Source organism: Manacus vitellinus, unplaced genomic scaffold (genome assembly GCF_001715985.3).
Source record: "Manacus vitellinus isolate BGI_N305 unplaced genomic scaffold, ASM171598v3 scaffold_29_pilon, whole genome shotgun sequence".
In the NCBI taxonomy this organism is placed as follows: domain Eukaryota; kingdom Metazoa; phylum Chordata; class Aves; order Passeriformes; family Pipridae; genus Manacus; species Manacus vitellinus.
In genome coordinates, this window is record NW_021940207.1 from 1,868,882 (window position 1) to 1,891,721 (window position 22,840).

Sequence of the window (22,840 nt, forward strand, 5' to 3'; positions counted from 1 at the left end):
CCCCAGCCTGCCTTGGGTGTGCTTTGTGATCTGCTGACTGCTCAACTTCTGAGCTTTCTCTGTGGCAAATGTCAACAAAATGGAATTAAATGTGTAAAGACTGCAATTTTAAGCTGTTTTAACTGCACATCTGCACCTGTAAAATTGTATGGCCAGAGATTCTGATTTGGAAAATAGATTTCTTTTAATCAGTTGAGTCTGCTTCAGCAGATGTATTCTTCTCTGATAGAAGTGCTTGTACAGTGAGGCTGGAATTGTACAGAGGTCTTTACTCTTCATAATAAAAATGTCATCAAACTCATCAACTTTCAGGTGCTCAGATAGTTGCCTAAAAAGGGCATATAAAAAATTCAGTGATACTGTAGTCGCTCTGAAATCTTTTATTTATCTTTTAATAACTTTCAGCAAGTGGCATGGAGATTAGCATTTTTCACTGTCAGAAAGAAGACTACCACTTGTTTTCTTTGCTTTTTCTGGTTTTATTTCCCTTGCTTTACATCTGTTTGAATTTTTTCAGGCTGTAGAGTATGACTTTCCAAAGTGAGAATGTCTGGTATTTTGTGAGTGCCAGACATTTTCTGAGATAGAAGAGAGCTGTGTACCTAGTCTTACTAATTAGGCACATTTTTTCTTGCTTGCAAAACCCTTTTATTTGTGGCATCTTCTGGATTGATTTAGAAATAATGTGTCACTAATGTCAGGTATCCAAAATGCTTCTGCTGCAAACACTGTTCTCTTTTTAAATTTTGTGTCATCATTTAACAGGTACTTTTTTTTTTCATCTTACTTTCATGCTTGTATTTCTTAAAGCTGTGAACAGTTCCTTTCTTTTTGCTTTTGGCATCCTATGTATTTTCTCCTGTCCTTTCCCCTATCTACTTTTTGTCTCACTGCTCCACTCTTATCTTTAAACAAGTTTTCACCCTGGAGCTTGTGACTAGACCAGCCTTCCACTGCTTGTCATCTAAAGTTTGTTCTCCTTCAAATCTCTTTGAAAAATTCCCCTTCCTTTCTTTCTCCCTTCTTTTTTCTGGACCTCTTTCTTTCTGATGCAGAAGGTTTCTCTGGTAATGATGTCAAACACAAAAATTTGTATGTTTGAGAGGATTCTTTTTATTATTACGTTACTTTAAAATAACGCCATCCTGGATGTGAACAGACCTAATGCCCTGTGTTAGAGATATTCATGGATTAAAGAAAATTCTTGATGGGTTATACCAACCACTTTTTGTGTCACTCATTGTGCTCACTGTTTATCATCTGTAGTTACTGGTACAGAAGTATCTTCTTCTGGAGTTCTGTGAAGTGTCAGTTTTTATTTGACATCATTCAGGGTCTGAGCCTGGTTTCACATGTGAAGCAACACAACTGCAAATGTCGTTTCCTCACCTGCAGTAATGGAATTGGTAATGCCCTTCCTGGCTGTTCCACCAGTTGTCCTTGCACATGGCATCAAAGAACAAGGAGATTGTGGACACAGTGCAAAGTCAATTCTAAGATTAGGAATGTGGGTGGTGTTGGCGCTGAAATTCAGCACCTCACAGACAGTCATTGATTCCTGATTGAACAATTAACAGTTCCAGATTTAATTTCACTGTTTATTTCATGTCTTAGAGCTTTTCTCTTTTTATTTTAGTAGTTTTCTTGGCCTGTTGTCTGAATTATTACTGTTTTATTGTGTTGTTTGTTGTCTTTTGGCATCACCTGCTTGTCCAGGTCAAAAAATTATTGCTAGGAAGAGTTCTGGTGAGTCATGTAGCCCCAGGAAAGGCTCTATTAAAGATAGACTTGAATGACCTAGATACAAGCCCTTGTGTTACAGAGACATTACAACCTTCCCACATGACTTATTTTGGTTTTTAATTCTTCCTTTCCATAAGAAAGGAATTTTGGTTTGGTTACCAATATCCAGACTAAGTTTTCTTACCTGCAGCTTAAGCCTACTTGCTTCTGTTCTTTGTCCTTTAAATTACCTATTTTCTCAATGGAACAGTCTTTTATAAATCAGAAGATTTGCTAGGATATCCCAAGTTTCCTCTCCTCTAGGCTAAATGACTCTAATTTGTTTGCTCTTTGCCTTTTAGATTGTTCAGCCTTGCGTTATAAGTCATGTTTTTAGGATCCCTTGTGGCTCATGTTCCAGTCCTCTGGGTGTTGTCCAGTGGGTTCTCAGTGCTTCAGCTGTGGCTCCTACTTCTTCTCCAGCCTCCTCAGCACTGAAGGCCTTTTCCTCAGTGGGATGACGTGGATGACTCAGAGTTGTTGGATGAATTGGTGGTTGTGACAGGAAATCACATTTGAGATTTGACAAATTGTTACTTCTTGGAGATAAAACCTGTTTGGAAAAACAGTATTGTCTAGTCAGATGCGTATGCTTTTGGTTTTTAGCTGGTGAGAATCTTTTCAAAATCCAGTTATCACAGCATACTAGTATAACTTGTTTGTTTTGACCTTTTATTTTTTTCAATAATCGGTTTTATGAGCACAACTGTGAGGTTTTGTAATTTAATTATATTTTCATCTTCATTTCTATTTCTTTTTTAAGTTTCACAGGGTTTCAAGTTTGCATCTCTGTCCTTGAGAAAAGATTTTTTTTAATTTTATTTTTCAGAATGAGTACACAACCTCAGAATTGAGGGAGAGTTTTTTCCCAATTTTTGAAAATTCTATGGACAAAACAGACTTCAATTTTGTACATTTATTTTCTTTACTATTCAAGAGCCACTATTCTGAAACTGCTGCTTGATATCTGTATATCATTTTTCAGCACAAAGTTAACAGTTTTAGAAAACAGCAGTTATTAACAACCTTTCTCAATCACCTTTTTTATTTTATGTTTTAGGGTTTTGACCCACCACATCAAAGCGATACAAGAACTATTTATATAGCAAATCGTTTTCCCCAGCATGGCCATTATGTTCCTCAGAAGTTTGCAGACAACAGAATCATATCATCCAAGGTAAGGAATCAGTTTCTTGTGGGAAAACCACTTGATATGTTACTTAAAAAGTTGTTTGGTAAATGTGCAGGTGTGTATGATGTCCAGTGGTGCATATACAATATTCAAAATGAAACAAACTCTAAACTTTTTTGAGGGAAAAGCAAGGTTGCTTCCTATGTGGTTTTTCTCCTCTCATCCTTCTTTCCTCAAAGCCTGTTAAAGTACAGAGCAATTAAGCCTGTTGGTCAGAATTTCTGAAGGAAAGTAGGTTTTAAACCAGTGCTGGTCATGTCTGAATGTGATGCACCAAACTACTTAAAAGGAAGGGTGAAGCTAGTTGTGAGGGTTTTTAAAGTAGCCAAATTGAAAGCTAATACTCTATATAAAATAAATCAGTGGACTGCAGTTGCAGATTCCCTCCTAGTGTGTTCTTGGATTGAAATCAGTGGAGCTGCTGGTGGGATGTGCCTTGTCGCTGTGGTGTTGGAGAGAATGTTACAGCTGCAAGAATTAAATTTCTTCCCTGCTACCCAGGATGCAAACAGCCAAATGACTCCAGCTGCCCCTGTCCCAGTGGGTAGGAGAACATTTAAAACATGGCCTGTACTGGCAATGCAGTTGCTACCTCTGCTTCCCTGCTAGCTGTACTTGAAACAGAAGGAGAAAAAACCAACAAAAATTGGATACAGCAGCTCTGTGTGGGAGAAGACCAAGACCAGGAGAAGGTTTGGGGGAGGGGAGATGGAGAATGAAAAGATTTAGCTTAACAGACATTAATGGGATTGGAACTGAATTTCATTGAAAAATTGTTCAGTGTGTCATAATTATTCTTCTCTCTCTTTTTTTCCCTTCAGTATACAGTGTGGAATTTTGTTCCAAAAAACTTATTTGAGCAGTTCAGAAGAGTAGCCAACTTTTATTTTCTCATTATATTTTTGGTTCAGGTAAGTTGAATAATACTCAGGAAATTGCAGTTTATGTTGTAAATCTGCCACTGATTTTTGTTCTGTGAATTTAACTTCTCTACTTACATATTCTGCCTATAAAAAGAACACATTTCCAGTTTCTCTGGGAAAAGAACATCACTTTAAAAACAATTATGTCCAAATTTAAGTGTTATTCTTAGGTTTTATCTTTATGAATGCCAATGTATTTAAGTGTGCAGTTTTAAAGCCCATTGCACTGACAGCAGAGGGACTCAATTGCCTCAAAATACAATTTTAAATCTCGTAAGGTTGTAACGAAATTCCAAATAGGCTTCTTATTTTTGTGGGCGTTGGTGGTGTTTGAATAAACCAGGAGTTTTACTCTGTGTTTTTAAGTGCTTCTTGGACATTTGTGTGCAGAAACGCAGACATTCAGGTTCACTGGCACCAAACTGGGCAGTGTGCTTGCTCTTGAGCTGAGCAGAGATTAGTGTATATTCCCAGGGTAGGTGGAATCTCGCTTTTGTAAATCAACAGACTATTGTGACACAGTTCTAAGATCCTGACATTCAATTTGTTCAGATAAAATGAACCCACAGGTGTTACAGTTTGGGTTGACAGTTTGTCAGTTTTGAAGATGTCAGTTAATGCTGTTATTGTTACAGCACAGGTCTGAAATACTGCTGTGGCTTTTGTAGCTTTTTTGTTCTTCTTTTAATGAAGATCATCCACGAGTATATTATGACAGTGTGTACATTTTTGGTAATCTTTGCACCCCCAGCTCTGTAATCGTACCTGAATTCTGTGGAGCTATTGTAGGCTTAGCAGCTGAAAGGAGAAAGAGTCTAAGGAAGAAATAGTAACTTTTGAAAGACAAATTAATATCTGAGGTAGAGACAAGATTTTGGGGTACACAAACTTTTCTATCATTATAAAATAGAATGCTTTGAATGTGTGCAGTCCTCCACAGTGATTAACCAACATTTAATAGTATGCATCTGAAAAATATGGCACCTCATTTGACAAAAAACAGGGATAGTGAGGAGTTCATAAAATTTGTCTGTGATTGTACAAGATGTCAGTACTGGGCCAGTTCTGTGGTTTTAAATCCATTGCCTCCTGCGTCCCTTGATCATGTTCTTTCACATTTAGAAAGAATGACCTTTCTAGCCTGAAAATTCCTGTGTTGGGAGTCACTAAAGTCATACTGTTCTAACTTTGTCTAACAGAATGTGTTGTCCATCGCATTTTCCTAGTTAAGAATATTGACTATGTCATTCCTGTTGTGATGTTTCATGCTGTTTAACATATTGTAGCTTGAGGAACATGGAGACATGCTGGAGATAGTACATTAATGTTACTTAAAGTAACTACAACCAGCATTGCATTAAAAAGAAATAAAAGCAGATTTACCCCTTTAGTTCAATTTTGTGTCACATTTCTTTCAAACTGTTGAGTTCAGTAATATCTAAATGTGATGTCCATGAACAAATAGAGATCTAAAGGCATAACTTCTATTCTGAGTGTAATCCTGTTGTCTTTGTAGCAAGTGGATGCCCTCATGTTTATGGGAAATGTCTTGTCTATGTGCCTGCATTCTTGGAAGTAGAACAGGAGAAAAGCTGCAGTAGTTTTTGTTCATTTGTTAGAATGTTTTTATTCAAATCCCATTTGGAAGTTCATTAATATCTAATTTATTTTTTTTTTATATAAGGCAAAGGTGCCTTTTTAAAGTTGATCACCATGGTATATTCCCTGTCATACGAATCTCATGTGACCAAGATGCAGAATCTGTCATTACCACCTTGTTCCACTGGGGATGGCAGAGCTGGGGCAAAGTCTCAGTGTGGGATTTAACCTTGCAGTACAGTACAGTCCACGTTGTTCACCACACACGTGCATGCCCAAAACATGGTGACAGACTGCATTTTGGTGACACCAGGTGTGTGTGGATGTGTGTCCAGCTGTGTGGCAGGCAAAGGACCATGGTGTTCTGGTGAAAGAGGCAAAGGGAGCAGGCTGCCATGGCAATTCCACCAGCACAAAACCTGCTTCATTTTCATATATAAGCCTCTCTTGAGAAAGAGTGAGAGAGTATAGATGGCAGAAATGTCATCTATATCACCTAAATCAGGTGCTTTTGGCATGGGTCTTCTTGGACAACATGCTGCCAAGATGAAATTGCAATGCTACAGTTGAAGAACAATATTGCAGGCTATGTCTCATTTTTATTGTGTTCTATAAATTGTCTGTTTCAATGGCAAAAGAAATAAACTCATGCATGCGTTGTAAGGTGGCATAATCTGTTTTCTCTGTGAGGCTCTTGGCTCTTAAGAGAGTAAACTTCATGTATGATTTTGTTTTTTCTTCTTTAATGATTCCCAAAGCAATGCCATAGGTCTCAGGTAAAGTGGATCCAATCAGTGTCTGTGGTTTTGAATAGTTCCTGTGTATATTTTCTTTGCAGCACTTGACCGTGTTGTTTTTTTCCTGCAGCAGAGGAGAAGCACTAACATCCCCCCACATACAGAATCTTAGTGTGTACACTGCACTTTTGGCATGCCAGCAACAATAGCACAGATTGTAAAAACTGCATGTTAACTTGGGGGAACTGGAAAGGTGCAGTCTGAAAAAGAAAATGTTCTCTAATATCTAAACCATTGGAAATTACTGTTTTTAACTTTGTTTTCACTTCTAAAGTGGATGATGTTATACTCTACATTGCTGGTAAGCAGTAGATTGTATAGAATGTTGAAACAGCATCACGAAATGTAGATTTCTTTCCTTTGTAATATACTTCCAAATTCATCTCTGTAGAATGGAAGTATATCTTCCTTTTACTAAGGACTCTTAAAATTGTCACATGCATTATAAATGTGACTGTTACCTAGAACCTTTTGTTTGCATCATTATTGACATGTATTATTTAGGTGTCAGAAACTGAGTTTTGCTCCAGAAATATTGCAGGAAATGCAGTAAAAACACTCACAGTTTATAATGAGATACTTGGAAAAGTATCATCTTGTTGTCATCTTACTTTATTAGGGTGGTTTTCTGTTGGCTTTTTTTTTTTTGAAAGTACAATGGTAAAAATAAAATTTGAGCTAATGTTCATATTTTCTTCCCTTTTAGCTCATGATAGATACCCCTACCAGTCCTATTACCAGTGGATTGCCATTATTCTTTGTCATAACTGTGACAGCCATAAAACAGGTAAAGGGGAAAAACCTTGTGGCATGAAGTCTTTTGAGGGTAAAGTTACTTAACAAAGTCTGACCAAGAAAATGCTTAGATACTAAAAATACGTAAACCAGTGTAATTTTTAGAAAGGATTTTGTATTTAATGTTTCTTTTTAGATGCTTGAGCTTCAGCATTTGGTTAGTTGTCGAGCGCTCAGTGACTCACTGCAGCACCCTTAAATGGACAGTGAATGATGTCAGGCAGCATTTTTGTCTAAACATTACATGTCACTTGTTATAAGACCTTTTCTGAAAGCTCCTTGCTTATTCCTTTGGCACACCTCACTGCATGTCAAACCAGTCCTCCCACATCACACACTGAGAAAGGAGCTTGGGTGGATGGAGCAGTGGTGCAGCCCATGTTTGTCAGTAGTTAAAAGGCAAGTTTGGCCCCAAGGAGTACGTTTCATGGTGTAAAGTAGGTATTAAATGTAATCCTGAACCAGGTAAAAGCTCCAATTTAGAAAGCTTCTGGTTTTCTTTTCTTCTTCTTTGATTGCATAAAACATTTTGAAGTGCTTTATAGCACCTGAAATAAGAAAAATCTGAGTTTAACAGAAATCTTGTTCAAGCACCATTTTGAGACCTAGAGTCCCGGTGAAGAGAATGTAGAAATAGAAGAAAAAGAAAAAAAAATCTTATGTTTTTTCTAAACCCTTAAAGCAAGAGGAGAAAGAAACGAGCTCATAAATAAAGAGGTGATGTGAATAGAAATTATAATCTCTTCTGCAGGGAGGTTATTTTCAGGAACTATCCCCTTCAAGGGGTTTGACAGTGCTGTCTGGGGAAGAGATGCAGTCTAGCAACTGAAAAATAAGCAGGAGACTGTTACAGAGCTACAACTGGAATTTCAATTTGCCTTCTGTGCCAATAACACCCAAAGGCACCCAGAAATAGGGCAAAAGTAAAAATAGTTCTAGCTTTCAACTGGGTAGAATGGGGCAGAGGGGTTCTTCATGCTGGAGTAATATTTGGACTAACATTTCATCTTGTTACTGTGCAATTTCTGTATGTAGAGTGCCCTAATCCTATTCAATTGCAGTTTTTACCATCACCCCCCCAAGAAAATCGCATATTCAAGAGCTAGAATCATAAGTAGGCAATGGATAATATCCCTTAAAGGTGTGTGAACTAAAAGAGATTATGAAACAGAGTTATAAATATTAGATCATTTTTTTCCAGGAAGAATTGGACTTGTGTAAGTCTAAAATAGGCCAAAATAATCTAACACCACCTTGGTTCCAGATGTCCAATCTTATATTGGGAAATTTAAGCATCTTATCAATTGCAAAGAATAGAGATTCTGTCATTCCTTCTGGAGAAACTTGAAATCATTCATGACTTGCAAAGCACCAGGAGATTTCCTGGCTGTCTCAATATCTCTGCAAGGACTACTGGAACCACCTAAGCTGATCTAGTGGACTCTCACATTTATCCTACATGCTGCAAAGAAGGCAAAAAATATTCACAAGCTGTTACCTTGGAAGGACAATTAAGTGTGCTATTTCCAACAGGCTGCCTTCAGATAGGGAAGAAAGACAAACCTTCTGTTGGAATGAAGAGGGGAAAATGCTCAGTATTGGCTTAAAATCAGCTCCCATTTTCTCTCACAGGAAGCAGATTTTAAGGAAAGAAACCCCTTTTTGAAAACTGTGGGGCACCAGTTCTGTACAAAGTTACATTAGGATAGATGTTAAACTATGATTTAATATTCTCTCAAAAGATGAAGGTGAAAAATAGAAGCATTAACCATATGCAGGTTTAAGAAGCTTAGCAGTGGGTGGAAGAACTCTCCCCTGCTTCCAGAAGTCCAGTTAATGTGGAACCTCTAGCAAACCTCAGAACTCAGCTTGATTTTAAACTCAGCAAAGGAGACAGAACTTTTTCTTAGAAGTGTAATTGCACCTAGGTCAGAAGAAGGACATACTAGACTGCAAAGTGGTGCAACTCATGCTGTGTCATTTTATCTGTCCTGTTAGCCAGAGCACTTTCCTCCTTGTGCCTGTGAAGGTCTATATACAATCCTCAGAGGAGTCCAAAATTGGCAAACAAATAAAAATAAAAAGTGAAAAAAACAAACCAAAACACAATAAAATAAAGGTATTTCCCAAGGAGCTTTAGGAAACTTAGTCCATTTCAATAAGTTATAGGTATTTAGCTGACTGAACAGAGATGTTTACTTGACTGTCAGTTAAATTATGAACTTTGAAGGTTTTGAATAATTATAGACCTATACTGAGAATGAAAACCCTGGTCATATAAAATGCAGGCTGTTTCTCAATTACATTGATGCAATTATTTAAACAGGACTTAAGAATATAATTTAATTGAGGGATTTTAATCTTCGTTTCTCTTCACGCAATTAAACAACATTCCCTGTGTTCCTGTTGCATCTCTCTTTGTCACAGTATTTTTCCAATAGTTGCAAGTGAGGATAAGGAACTCTCAAAAATGCCACAGTAGGTAAATTTTGGGGGAATTTGAACTGACCACATTAAGTTGGCTCTTAAGAATTCCCTGGTGTGAGGTGTCACCCTTGGGTTGTAGGCAGTAGATGTCAGATGGGGAAAGTGCTGAAATCTGTACTTTCTAAAGAAGGTAAATTTCAGTTCGTTGCCAAATGCCCATATTGCTCAGCTGTTCAGGTCTATGAGACAAATGTCCCAAGGTTACTGGATTTTAGTTAAACCTTTGTTTTCTTCTGTCAGTCACCTTTAACAAGGAGCTGTAGGTACTGACTCTTGCTTTTTAATATTGATTAGGAAGGATTCTGAAAAGAGTCTTACTTAGGAGCTTTAGGATTCTGATTTCCCAGAATGTCTGTGTGTGGCTGCTATTACTACACACTTCTTAATTATTTATTTTTAAGCATTTGGCATATAAAGCTTCTTTTCTTTTCCCTGTTTCCTCTCCCCTTTCTTTTCAAACCCAGGCAGTGCAGTTGTGCTGTCCTTATTCATTTGTGCTAGTAACAGTGGAGGTACATGAAGGTAGAGCTGCAAAACTGTACTTTTAACATACAAAATTCATCATATAACTTCCCTACAGACTACAGTCAACTGCAGAACTCTCCAACTGCATCTGCATTAATACTCTTTGTATTATTACATTCATATAATGTTTGTAGGATGAGTTGGGATTATGCCTACTGTTTCATACAGCTCCCTCCTTCTGTCTGCAGACTTACAAGGAAGTGTTTTTAACTCTTTCACAAATTTTATACCTACAGAAAAGCATTTTAGGAAATCTTTCTGTTATTGCAAATGAGTTGCAGGAGTTTTGCCAGGATGTAGGAGGCAGTTGATCCATAGATTGATCCATTTCTTGCACTGCTTGTGGGGCTTTCCAAACAGTACCTAGATTTGGGGATTAGAGATTATTATGATATTATGATCTAATGCTATTAGATTAAATAAGCAATGTATAAATACTTCAGGAAAATAAGATGGGGATAATATACCTGGATTCATGATCAGGAATGTTTGCACATTTGTGTGCATGGGATAAAGGGTGCTTGAAGAGGTGCAGAATATCAATTAAAGAAAAACTGCTTAATTTATCAGTTAAAAGCTCAGTTGCTGCAAACTGTTCCATTAGGACTCAAAAAGAATTAAAACCTTCTCAGTCATCTTCTCTTGCTATACAGAGCTGATGTGTCAACAGCATGTCACGCAAAATTAGGAAATCTTAAGATTTCATGCATAGGCTATGACAGTAAGTATAAAAAGTGCTGTCTGGTATGACTTGAGGAAGTAATTTCAGTCTGTTACTTCTTTAAAAAAAAGGAATCCATAAAGGACCCTGGGGACTGACTCTTCCCAGATTTGTGGTATAATAATCCATACAGATCAACGATTTAATGAGTACTTGGTCATCTGATCTGCAGAAAATATCACTGCCTGTTTATTTTCAGAGAATATGGAATTGTTAAGTTTCTTCACCACTTTTGCTACTTTATGTGCATTCACTTGTTCCCTTGGGTGAAAATTAAGAGGTTTCCCAGGTTCTTGAGTAACAGCTCTAGTAGAAACTCAAGAGAAATTAGTTACTATATTAAGATTATGCAGGAAGTAATTTGAAGCGCATTTGCTTAGAAGATATTTAGTAAGCTTTTTAGGTTTATTGCTTGAAAAGTAAATTTCTGTGTGTTTTCCACAGGGTTATGAGGATTGGCTACGACATAAAGCAGACAATGAAGTCAACGGTGCTCCAGTTTATGTTGTTCGAAGTGGTGGCCTTGTGAAAACTAGATCTAAAAACATTCGGGTATGTGGTTAAGGGCAAACTGAAAATTGTGTTTCTATCACATAAGTACAGCTCTTGTTTCATTACTAATCATTGTGACCTGTTTGATCATGGTTAGGTAACAGTGCTGAAATGAATTCTGCTCTTTTCAAACTCCCTTTGTGTATTTCTCATTTGTGTTCACTTCATTAGGTGGGGGACATTGTCAGAGTAGCCAAAGATGAGACTTTTCCTGTTGACCTGGTGCTTCTGTCGTCTGATCGAGTGGACGGTTCATGCCATGTCACCACTGCAAGTTTGGATGGAGAGACCAATCTTAAGGTCGGGGTTACTTCTGTGAAACAGTTAATTTGGGATGCCATTTTTAGTTCAGCCTGTTGAAATACCCCCCCTGCTGCCTGGTTAACTTAAGGGGCACTGTTTTACAGACACACGTTGCGGTCCCAGAAACAGCAGTGCTGCAGTCTGTTGCCAACCTGGACAAACTGGTAGCTGTTATAGAATGTCAGCAACCAGAAGCAGATCTGTACAGGTATCACTTTAGTAGTAAATATTTTGAAATTAAACACCTCAAAATGAGGTGTTTAATATTATGAATGCTATCCGTCTTGCTGCAATTAAAATAGCTTCAGACACATGCTTGAATTTTAGGTTTTAATAATTAGCTTGTGTTTATACATATGTACTTACTGAAAGCTGCAAGTGGCAAGTTTTAGTATTTCAGTATTAAACCAAAAATTATAGTTTTTATTTATCTTTTGTATTTTAATTATGTACATTTCCGTTCTAACCAGGAAACTTGTTTCCAGATTTAAAAAAATTAAATGTCCTATGAATATGACCAGTTTGGAGAATGAGTTGTGTAAGGTTCTGCCAGGAGATTTCAGTACTATATAGTATATTTTAAAGTGAAATTACCTCAAATCATAGCAAATTGTTGTAAGCTTATGTTAATTCCAAAGATATGTGTTGACCATGTTTATTTTGCATGTGCTCAAGATCTGAACTCCATTCTTCAACAGTAAAACCTTAGATTAAAAACAGGGATGTCTGAGTGTTCTTTAACATCAGCAATCAATGTCGTAGACATCATGGGGAGCAAAAGTTATATTCCCATCCAAGTTTCTTCTGAATTGTATAGTGGAAAATGGTAGCTATTAAGTAGTAGTTTTTAAAATCCAAGTGTCACAGCTGTTCTTCAGTAAACTTTGGGATCTTTGAGAAATATTAAATTCATTAAAACTAAGATACTCAGTTTGAGCAGCAGTTCAGATATTTGATATTTAGCAAATTAAGGTACAATTGCTATGGAAGTTTATGTCCCTGTTTGTAGCTGAGGTCATGCTAAATATGCAAACGTCAGATTTTAAATGCAGATTAGATTTGTTTTAGTGAAAGAAAAAATACTATTTCTGTTTGGTAATATGCTAACTTACATTTGTTGAGGAATTATTTCTTACTGAATCATCAAAAAGTCACAATCTGTTTTAAGTGAGTAGAAATATAATCTTTTGTGGTTGTTAATGAAACCTAATAGGCTTTCTCAGATGACTGTTCTTTTGACGGATGTTTCTGTTGTTAAATGTCTCTTGTAAAATTAGTGCCAGTGTTTCCATATTGTTCCATTTTGTACTTGTGAACCATTAAAGACATTTTTGTAAATACAGACTTTTTACATTTTTGAGTCTTTATGCAGATATTTCTAAAATGTTCCCATCTCTCTTAGATTTGTTGGAAGAATAACTGTAAGTCAACAAGCTGAAGAAATAGTACGGTGAGTCAAATTTTCTAAGATGGTTATTTAGAACACATGAAGGTGGTTAAAGTCAAAACCATCACAAATAAGAGTTACTGTTGAATATGTAAAAGGGAGGGGTATTTTTACTGAAAGTTGTCAGTTATAGCTGAATACTTCAGATGGAGAAGAGAGAAAATTAGTGAAAGAAAGTTCATTACTACCCAGTTTTTCAGATGTAATATAATGGTTCTGAAAGGCTTGGCTGCTCCGAAATGGGTAATTTTTAGGCTCTGGTAATCAGCTGGTAGCTTTGTTGCTAGTTGTTAATTAAAGCATTTATTGATCTGAAACAATTTCCAGTGGTGTGTTATGTAAACTACAGCAGATCCTGTTTACCAGGAGGGAAAATAGGAAGAACAGGAGTGAGAAAGATCATGGTTTGAAATAAAGACACAGAACTCACTCACAAGAAATGGCCAGATTTTCAGGAATAGATAGCATTTAAGTTATTTAATTATTTTATCATGTGGGTTGTGAATAGTCGCGCTTTCAAAAAACCTTGTCACCTCTTCTGAAGAGGTGAAGTGCTGTGTTATGATGTGTATTTGTCATAGAAACAGGTAAATCTGTTACGATTCTTTCTCTCTTCTAAAGTCCAAAATATTATCTATTACACTTTTTTTTTTTTGTGAAATTTCTGCTTGAGCTGTTTTCCATGTAATGTGTGCTTCAGTCTGAAGGACTGAAAGTCTCAGTCTGAGAGACTCCTTTGAGGTTTGCAAACGTTTGTCAATTTTAGATAGGAGTGACCTGGAGTTCAGAGTGAATCAAGGATCTGTAAATGGTATTTGCAAGAAATATGGGGGTGTAGAAGGCAGGTCACTTGGCCACAAGTCCAGTGCCCTTGACCACCCCCCGAAAAAACACCACCCATACCATCCCCAATACCCCACTCAGCTGTTTTCTAAGGTCACTTTATGTGATACTTCACTTTGAGCTTTTCAAGATCCATTACTCTCAAGATTGAGAGGTTCAGCTTTGGGATAATCTATCAAAATAATTTGACAACATAAAACAGAGCCAGTTTAAAGGGAGGGTGGAAAAAAAATTGCAAGTTCTGACTTCTAGCAAAGATATATCTTCTGTCTCTCAAAGATAAACTTGTCTAGACTGTATTGCAATGATTCAGCTTTTTTATTTTGGGTTTGTCAGACTGGTTTTACAAACTTGGATCCAGAAATACAAATTATGTTTCTTATATGAAAAGTTTAAATGCTCGAGCATTTAGTCCCTTTTAGTTCAATTCTTCAGTTGAAGTTTGAGTCTAACCTAAAACATTAACATATGTATGTGTAATTTAAAGAACCCACCGTAATCTGTGTATAATTGGTGCACATGGTATTTGTGATGGTAACTGTCACATTTGCTGTAACATTTAAGTTAAATTAATTAAGTTAAATGTTTAACTGTGGGAGGTGGATTGTGAATTTGGCTTTTGGGGTTTTTTTTGAGTAACTCCAGGTTATGCTTTCAAAGGAACTTCAGGTATAAGAGCTTTGTTTATGTAATAGTGATCACGGACTGCTTGTGGCAAAGCTAAAGGGAAAGTAAGGCAAACCCAAGGGCTTGTGTGCCAGCACTTAGCATATGAACTTTACTTCTTTTGCTTATACCTGGTATGTCAACCTGTCCACTGCAGTTGTTAAATTTCTGCTTTCATTTGAAACACTGGCAAAAATGCATTTTTTTTTTAATTTCACACCAACCCTGCTGATAGTTTCTAAAGGTGATACAACTGCTGGAGTAGAACATATGACTCTAACCTTAAATTGACCTTGTTTCCAATTAGACCTTTATTGTCCCAGCCCTGTTTGGAGTTAACTTAGCTAAAGAAATGAATGTATTATTGCGTTGTGATAGATGTGAGGAAAAAAATATTTATGAAATTTTTACTCCTGTGTTAGGAAGCAAAATTTGCACTGCTGTGGTGGTGGTGTGACCATCTACTTGTTTGTCTCTGTTTGGTATGAAAAATTTTCAACTTTCTAGATCATTTCAGTTTGTCAGAGGGGTAGAAGTAAGATGGGTAGTTAGCCAAACCTAAAAATAGCATTCCTGGTGTACTGTGAGCCCAACTGGCTTTTTGCCTGCTTGCTTCCTGAGTAACTTGCAGGTCTCTCTGAACCAGCCATTTGGAATATTTAACTCAATCAGTAATTATGGGATATGTAACAGTGGTGGGAGAGTATGGCAGTGTCCAAAGGAGACATGAAATGAAACAGAGAGCTCTGTAGAGATGTGTGGGTGAGTCGTGTAAGATGATTGAAGATGGACCTAAATGAGGATGGGGTTGAAGTTGCTGCATTGGGAGTTCATAGGGAATATAGGACAGCTTTGCATAGGAGACTGGATTTCATTGGTTTTACAGAATACAGAACAACTAATTTTTAAATGCTGATATTTCTATTTCTTTTTAGACCTCTTGGGCCTGAAAGTCTCTTACTTCGTGGAGCAAGATTAAAAAACACTAAAGAAATATTTGGTTTGTAGACATCTAAATATTTAAAGAGTATTCTCTTCTTAAAGCATGATTATGAACTGTGCTTTAATTCTACTTGCACTGAAGAAATTGTAATAACCTTGCTGCCTGTTACCTGAGGGGATATGATTATAGATGAAAGTAATGATATTATACTGAAGAATCTCTAAGGATATAAAGTTCCAGCTCCGTTCTGTGAAAATATTTGAAGTGGTTTGATAAAGGAATAACTTAACTTCAGTGGATAAATGACTGTTCTTACTGCTACCCATTGTTCAAGACTTTCTCCTGAGATTTACCATTCTGATTTCCATAAAATACATATTGAGCAGTACAGTCATAATAATGAACAGTGTTAAAGTAGGTGTTAAAATTACTTCAGTAGTACTGTTTTACTATAGCAGAATATTGCAAATACCTACAAAATACTGTCTCATCACCATACTGAAGTAAACACAAAAGTAATACCACCTTTTGATTTTATCCTGTGTCTCTCAAAATGAAAAGTTCTGCAAATTATACATACAGAAAGTAAATTATAACTCTTTCCCCCCCTTCCTTCCCAGGTGTTGCAGTGTATACAGGTATGGAGACAAAGATGGCATTAAATTACAAGAGTAAATCTCAGAAACGGTCAGCAGTAGAAAAGTATGTTTATTTTCTGATATCTCTCTTATTCATAGAGCTTTAATTTAGTTTTTCCTCTGTAACTTTAAAACCCTGTTGGGTTCACTGGGTTTTAGGCAAGGGAAGAGTGTGTTGATTGCCTTAACTTTGGTAGGAAGCTGTAAAGATAAAATTAATTTCTTAATATTTCATCCTTTATTGATTCTTTAGTTGTGTATGAAGTGGAAATACCCAAGCTTGCTCAAGGTTACAGGATAGGTGTTACTATAGTAGAGATTTGTATGTTGAATTTTATGATTTACTTTAAAGGGAAAAGTTCTGATTTATGTTGCCTTTATTGCAGTTACTAAAACTCTGAGAGAGCCTCCTGGAATTCTTAGGCAAGCGTGGGATTGATTATTCTTCTATAGCTGCATACAGACAGAACTGGAGTGTGAACGTTCAGTCATCAAAGCAAGGGGTGGAAAGATGGTCTGTCTGATGTGACAGAATGTAGAGACAGATGTGACTGTATCCTGGTGTAGCATGGCCTGGGTTAAATAGTCAGGTGCACATGGCAGTGCTCTTTTAACTGAAGGAAAAGGTGCAGCCTTGGGTTTCCAGTGTGGTTGGTTGTACTGCCTTCACAGCCTTGCTAGAAACTCAAGGAAGAAGAGAAGGATAAGTCAGCCCCCAAAATCTTGGACAGCAGGTGCGACACAAGTCAGCTGTTGGGATGTTCTTGCACCTTAATCTAGTCCTCATATTGCCATATAGAGATTTTATCTTAGTAAGGTGTAGGATTTCTTTTCTATTCTGTTACTTGCTTGTCACATAGAAAATTTATATCCATGTCAAGCACAGGGTATGTTTTTTAAAGTGCTGTCCAGTAAGTTAATTCTTGTAACCACAGTGTGTCAACAGATTGAGTAAAATAAACTGAAACTGCTTTTCTTTTTTTTGCTTCTTTATAGGTCCATGAATTCCTTTTTGATTATTTATCTAATAATCCTCCTCTTTGAAGCCATTCTGAGCACTATTTTAAAGTATGCATGGCAAGCTGAAGAGAAATGGGATGAACCCTGGTACAATGAAAAAACAGAGCACGAAAGAAATAGCAGTAAGGTAATGTAGTTTACCCAGTTGCATATCTGGGGAATACTCAATTAAGATACTGAATGTATTATTTATTATGTCTCTGTTCTTGGATATAGGTGTATCACATGATCCAAGTCTCTGTGCTGTTCTCTCAGTGGTTTTGAGAGTGTTGGTCCTATGTAGCCTCACTATGGTGTAGGAATATCTCTGCTCTGTTACTGGTTGGACTTTTTTTTCCTTTATGGAAAGACCAAGCTTTTTGAAAATTTTGGGCTTTGTTAGGGCATATTTCTGATGTTCTGTGCTCTTGTTACTGTTCTTTAGGGTGTCTTTTGTCATTCCATAAATGAAAAGAGGAGGAGGATGGCTGTTTTGTGTGTCCTATTACAGTAATTTCACAGTTCAGGAATTTTGTACGTTTTGTGATGTTGAGATGGTTCAGGCAATTTTGCAAGGCTGTAATTTTGCTCAAGCTCCTGCTTGCCCTTCTCACTTTCTGTAGAGGTTGGAGGGATACTTTGGAGTATTCCTGAAATCTGCAATTCTGAGAAGTATCTCTTTTTCTAATCACTCTGTATTTTTCTGCTTTCTGCATAATTTTTGATTTCTCTATGAGTGTACCTTTGTCCAAAGCAGTTCAGAAGCTTAAGTAGAAGTTTTGGCTATGCAAGGTAGAATAGCTGTGGAGTAATTATAGCAACACTCCCTAATTGGGAAGAACAGACATTATTTAGCTTTGCAAACTGTTCACTACTTTTATCTACCGTTTATTTAAAATGTTCTTCTACGCCAGTATCTGGTAGAGTTGAAAGAGATGGTGTGTTTTTTCTCATCTCTAATCTCCCTTGCTCAATATTCAAGGGTGGGTTAAGAGTCTTCGCAAAGTACAATTCAGATAGTGAGTTTGTCCAAATGAAAAACAAACTTCAGAGAGGCTGTAGTGTTGCATTTCAGAGTTTGTTAAAATTTTCATACCTAATAAAGAGAAGTTTCTATCTTGTTATGGAGGCATTTGCCTCAATTGTAAGTGTTGAACACAGTGATTTGAAGAGGCATAAACGAAGTCTGTGCCATGGAAATCCACATGGTCCCTTGTCATGTAGTCCAGATCACCCACCTCACTGGGGAATGCCAGCAGACAGGAGCCCTCTTGTCTCTCTGCTGTCCTAAAACAACACAGAGTCCTTGCAGATTCCTCTGACAGCATGGAATATCAGTTGTTTGCCTTCACAATTTATGGTTCCTTAGATAAGCCTAAATGAGTCATGCTGTTTGGAATGGGGAACACATTACTTTTTTCAGACCCTCTTTGAAAATAGAATCACCCTGACAGTTAATATTAATTGGCAGCCCTCCTGACAGATTCAGTAGATAGACAAAGATTAATGAACTTGAGAAGTCAAACATCCAGTCATAGCTTAAGGCAGACTTTTTGCATCAGTCTGAAGGCGTGTTACTGGGGCAACCTGGGAATGCCTGCGTTGTCTCTGGGTGTGTTGTCTCTCTCTCGTGGATGTGGGACTTGGTCTTCTCTGGCTCTCTCAATTTGTCATTCCTCATGCATATTGAAACACAATTAAGTCACTGTGTTTCACCTGATGACTGTCGTAATCTTCACATTTTTAATTTTTCTCTTCTAGATCCTGAGATTTATTTCGGATTTTCTGGCCTTTCTGGTACTTTACAATTTTATTATACCTATTTCACTCTATGTGACTGTCGAGATGCAAAAATTTCTTGGATCTTTTTTTATTGGCTGGGATCTTGACCTCTATCATGAAGAAACAAATCAGAGAGCGCAAGTAAATACTTCAGACCTCAATGAGGAATTGGGACAGGTAGAGTAAAAAATACATAGTTTCTTTTTTTTTTTAACCTATTTTCTACCTAGTTTTTAATATTAAAATTCATTACTGCAGGCTTTTTATTGGTTGTGCTTTGATTAATTTTAAAATAAGATTTAGACATGTGATGGCAAAAGCTAAAATTCTTACATGATCAAAACAACATGTGTAGTAGAAAGTGTGAGTTGAGATTATTTTATTTTTTTTCCTCTAACAAGTATATGCAATTCCAAGTCTGGTTTTTTTGTTTTTATTTTACAAAAGGTAGAGTATGTGTTTACAGACAAAACTGGTACATTAACTGAAAATGAGATGCAGTTTCGGGAGTGCTCCATTAATGGCATAAAGTACCAAGAGGTCAATGGTAAACTAACTCCAGAAGGATTTTCTGAAGATTCTCCAGATGGAAATAGGCATGGTTTGGTAAGAGACTTTGATTTTCCCACCATTAGTCATCCTAGATAGAAAGTGGTTTTTATTTCAGAGAAATATTCTTGCACCACTGTCATGAAACCCAACATAAATCAGAATTTCTGAATAGTTTGAAGCTATTAAGTGCTACTGAACAAATAATATTTATTAAACATGTTGAGATGAGATTATTTAACATGAAATATTTGGCAGATTTTTAAGTAAAAACATTTTTTTTTTGAGTGCATTCAAAACTGGGTTGTTACATAAATGTTAAAAACCAAGATTTTTCTGTCTTACAGGTGAAAGAGGAAGAACTGTTCTTGAAGGCAGTTTGTCTTTGTCATACAGTGCAGATCAATGCAGATCAGACAGATGGTGCTGACGGTCCCTGGCATGCCAATGGAATAACGTCCCCGTTGGAGTATTATGCTTCTTCACCAGATGAGAAAGCTTTAGTTGAAGCTGCAAGCCGGTGAGCTGTGCTGCCACAAGTGCCTAACACAGGAATTGCTTCCTGGGGCAGGCAGTCCAGGCTGAAAGCAGCCGTAAAAATTGCTCGGGATGTTTGTAAAGCCCAGGGCCTGGCACTGTCAGCTCACTGGGAAAACATGGAAATATAAAATACACAAAACCCTAGGGGTCCTGTCATCATTTAAAATATTTATGGATATCCTTGGGAAATCATAGTGGTCAGAATGTGTTGCAAATAAAATACTGCAGAAAGTGAGCATTCTTAATTTTCTCTAGAAGTAGAGAACAGTAATGGGGTATAAGAATCTCTCTTTTTCTTATCTGCCACCTTCCCCTTCCTACATCAATAGGCATTTTGTCTAAAGTGGAAATTAAATGTCTATTTACTTTTCCTTTTAGGGTTGGAGTAGTATTTACTGGAATTAGTGGAGACAGTATGGAAGTAAAAAGCCTTGGAAAACCAGAGAGGTATTTTTTTTTTATTCCTTGTTTATTTTGAAGGGCAGAACAGTAGTGATGATTAATGTAAAGTTCTCTTCTTAATCCTCTCTGTTCATAAGCAAACCTTGCCTTTCCACAGCGTGCTCTATTTAATGCTTTTCCCTTGATGTCTTCAAGACAGCTTGCATCTTATTCCTTACCAATAGTAGCTGAGATGCAAGAATTTTGTGAGTTACTCTGTGTAGGTGTGTGTTGTAACAGTTTGTATCTTTTCCCATTCCTCAAAGGTTGAGACTGTAGTAGAGCTGGAAAACTGAACTGCTTATTCAAGTCCTAGAGTTTTTGCTTTCAACTCTAGAAGTTTCCAGAATCACTCTCATCTGTGCATAATCTAATTATATATTTCAAACTTTCACAAAATGAGTAGAAATGTTATTGATAACTGTGTATCTGCAGTATGTCATAACTCCTTTTACCCATTTTATCTGTGTCAGTTGGCAGTACTTCAAAGTTAAATGTCTAAAATTTATTTTCTGCACTAGTGGTAACATAAAAAACTAGTCCAGTTATCAGGGCCCACACACTGTTTTTTGACAGTGTGAATTGTTTACAAATGTTAGAAACAGAATGTAGTTTTCAAAGTTACACTTGAAATAATGACAGAAGGATAAAGAAATAGGAGCTTCTTGTAATCTCCAGGTATCAAGTTAGTATTCAGGAAACTATTCCTATTGGTAGAGCCTTTTATTCTTACAAAATGGAATAAAGTATACATAAAGTGATGAAAAGCAATGAATTGCACAATGACTAATAGCAGTGATTGTTGTTCATCAGTGGTAGCATTGCTTTTAGAGTTTAAAATGACACGTTGAGGAAAGGTCTGTGGTGTAAGAGTCTGCTTATAAGTAATTGTCTTTGGAAAATTATTTCTAAAATGTTTGCTTGCCCTTCCCTCTTTTATTAAAACACAAAATACAGGTACAAATTGCTTCATGTGTTGGAGTTTGATCCAAATCGCAGACGAATGAGTGTCATTGTGGAGAGTCCCTCAGGTAGGTCATCAGAAAATGTAAAAGCTGCAGCTGAGAACTTGTTAAATGACATTATTCTTAATTTCTGTTCTATTTTACTTTGTAGGGGAAAAGCTTTTATTCACAAAAGGAGCAGAATCTTCCATTCTTCCTCGTAGTAAGAGTGGAGAAATAGACAAAACAAGGATACATGTGGATGAATTTGCTTTGGTAAGTGTATGTGCTTGCCCAGCTGATCAGAAGAAAATTCATCTGGGATAAATTCTGTAGCTTGAAGTGAACAAATTACAGGTGACACCTTCTTGTTAGATCAGAATCTTGTCTACTCTGAATGTAGTCTTTTATTTTCTCACAGAAAGGACTAAGAACTTTGTGCGTAGCCTACAGAAGATTCACACCTGAGGAGTATCAAGAAATTGGCAAACGCCTTCATGAGGCCAGGACTGCCTTACAACAACGGGAGGAAAGATTAGCAGATGTGTTCAACTTCATAGAAAGGGATCTGGAATTACTTGGGGCTACGGGAGTAGAAGACAAGTATGCAATGGAGCTACTGCTAACTACAGTCAATCCCAGCGAGTTTAGGATTTACTCCTGAAATATAATGTGTGAAAAACTCTCCCACTGTGATCAAAAGTTTTGTGCTATTCTTGTTTAGTATGTTTACCACTCTTTGGATTGAGCATTCCAAACACAAGTTGTACCAAGTGATTTTGGCTTAATAACAATGTTTCATCAGGAGAGATTTCCTGTATGTGAAATGGAATAGTTGCAGTAAATAATTTAAATCAAGGTATGCTTATGACAAATTTTTGATCCCTTAGCAGGATTAAGTTCAGTTTTTGTTTCATCAAGGCCTTTGTTTTATTGCTGGTAACAGAGTATCATCTGCCAGGCTGTGATTCTCTGACCGTACATGGGACATTGGAAATGCAGTCTTAACTTGTCATGGCAGTGGGGTTACAGTGGTAACATGGAGTTACAGTGTGAGCTCTTTCTTAGTAAAGTGTTTTATTGGTTACTTGAGATTTTTCTTGTTTCCAGACTGCAGGAGAAAGTCCAAGAAACTATAGAAGCCCTCAGGTTGGCTGGTATCAAAGTGTGGGTGCTCACTGGAGACAAGCACGAGACAGCTGTTAGTGTCAGTTTGTCCTGTGGACACTTCCACAGAACCATGAACATCCTTGAGCTTGTGCAGCACAAGTCAGACAGTACCTGTGCAGAACAACTGAGGCAGCTTGCCAAGAGGTAAAGTACCTGAGATGTCGCTATCTCAGTGATGATCTTAGCTTGGTTTTCTTTCATT

The 22,840-nt window shown here is 37.0% G+C and overlaps 1 protein-coding gene across 1 annotated transcript in view; it reads left to right on the top strand.

Moving 5' to 3' along the window:
* The first annotated feature begins 2,940 nt into the window (after window positions 1-2,940).
* ATP11B (ATPase phospholipid transporting 11B (putative)) overlaps window positions 2,941-22,840 on the top strand; it is a 50,087-nt gene continuing 30,187 nt past the window's right edge. Inside the window, exons 1-18 of the mRNA XM_025895377.2 lie at window positions 2,941-2,959; window positions 3,796-3,885; window positions 7,000-7,080; window positions 11,266-11,373; window positions 11,545-11,673; window positions 11,781-11,884; window positions 13,079-13,126; window positions 15,568-15,632; window positions 16,196-16,277; window positions 17,210-17,360; window positions 18,974-19,171; window positions 19,442-19,600; window positions 19,891-20,063; window positions 20,462-20,530; window positions 21,482-21,555; window positions 21,641-21,744; window positions 21,890-22,071; window positions 22,579-22,782. Coding sequence (XP_025751162.1) covers window positions 7,003-7,080; window positions 11,266-11,373; window positions 11,545-11,673; window positions 11,781-11,884; window positions 13,079-13,126; window positions 15,568-15,632; window positions 16,196-16,277; window positions 17,210-17,360; window positions 18,974-19,171; window positions 19,442-19,600; window positions 19,891-20,063; window positions 20,462-20,530; window positions 21,482-21,555; window positions 21,641-21,744; window positions 21,890-22,071; window positions 22,579-22,782 — 1,928 coding nt within the window. The 5' untranslated portion in view covers window positions 2,941-2,959; window positions 3,796-3,885; window positions 7,000-7,002. The remainder of the gene's footprint in view (window positions 2,960-3,795; window positions 3,886-6,999; window positions 7,081-11,265; window positions 11,374-11,544; window positions 11,674-11,780; window positions 11,885-13,078; window positions 13,127-15,567; window positions 15,633-16,195; window positions 16,278-17,209; window positions 17,361-18,973; window positions 19,172-19,441; window positions 19,601-19,890; window positions 20,064-20,461; window positions 20,531-21,481; window positions 21,556-21,640; window positions 21,745-21,889; window positions 22,072-22,578; window positions 22,783-22,840) is intronic.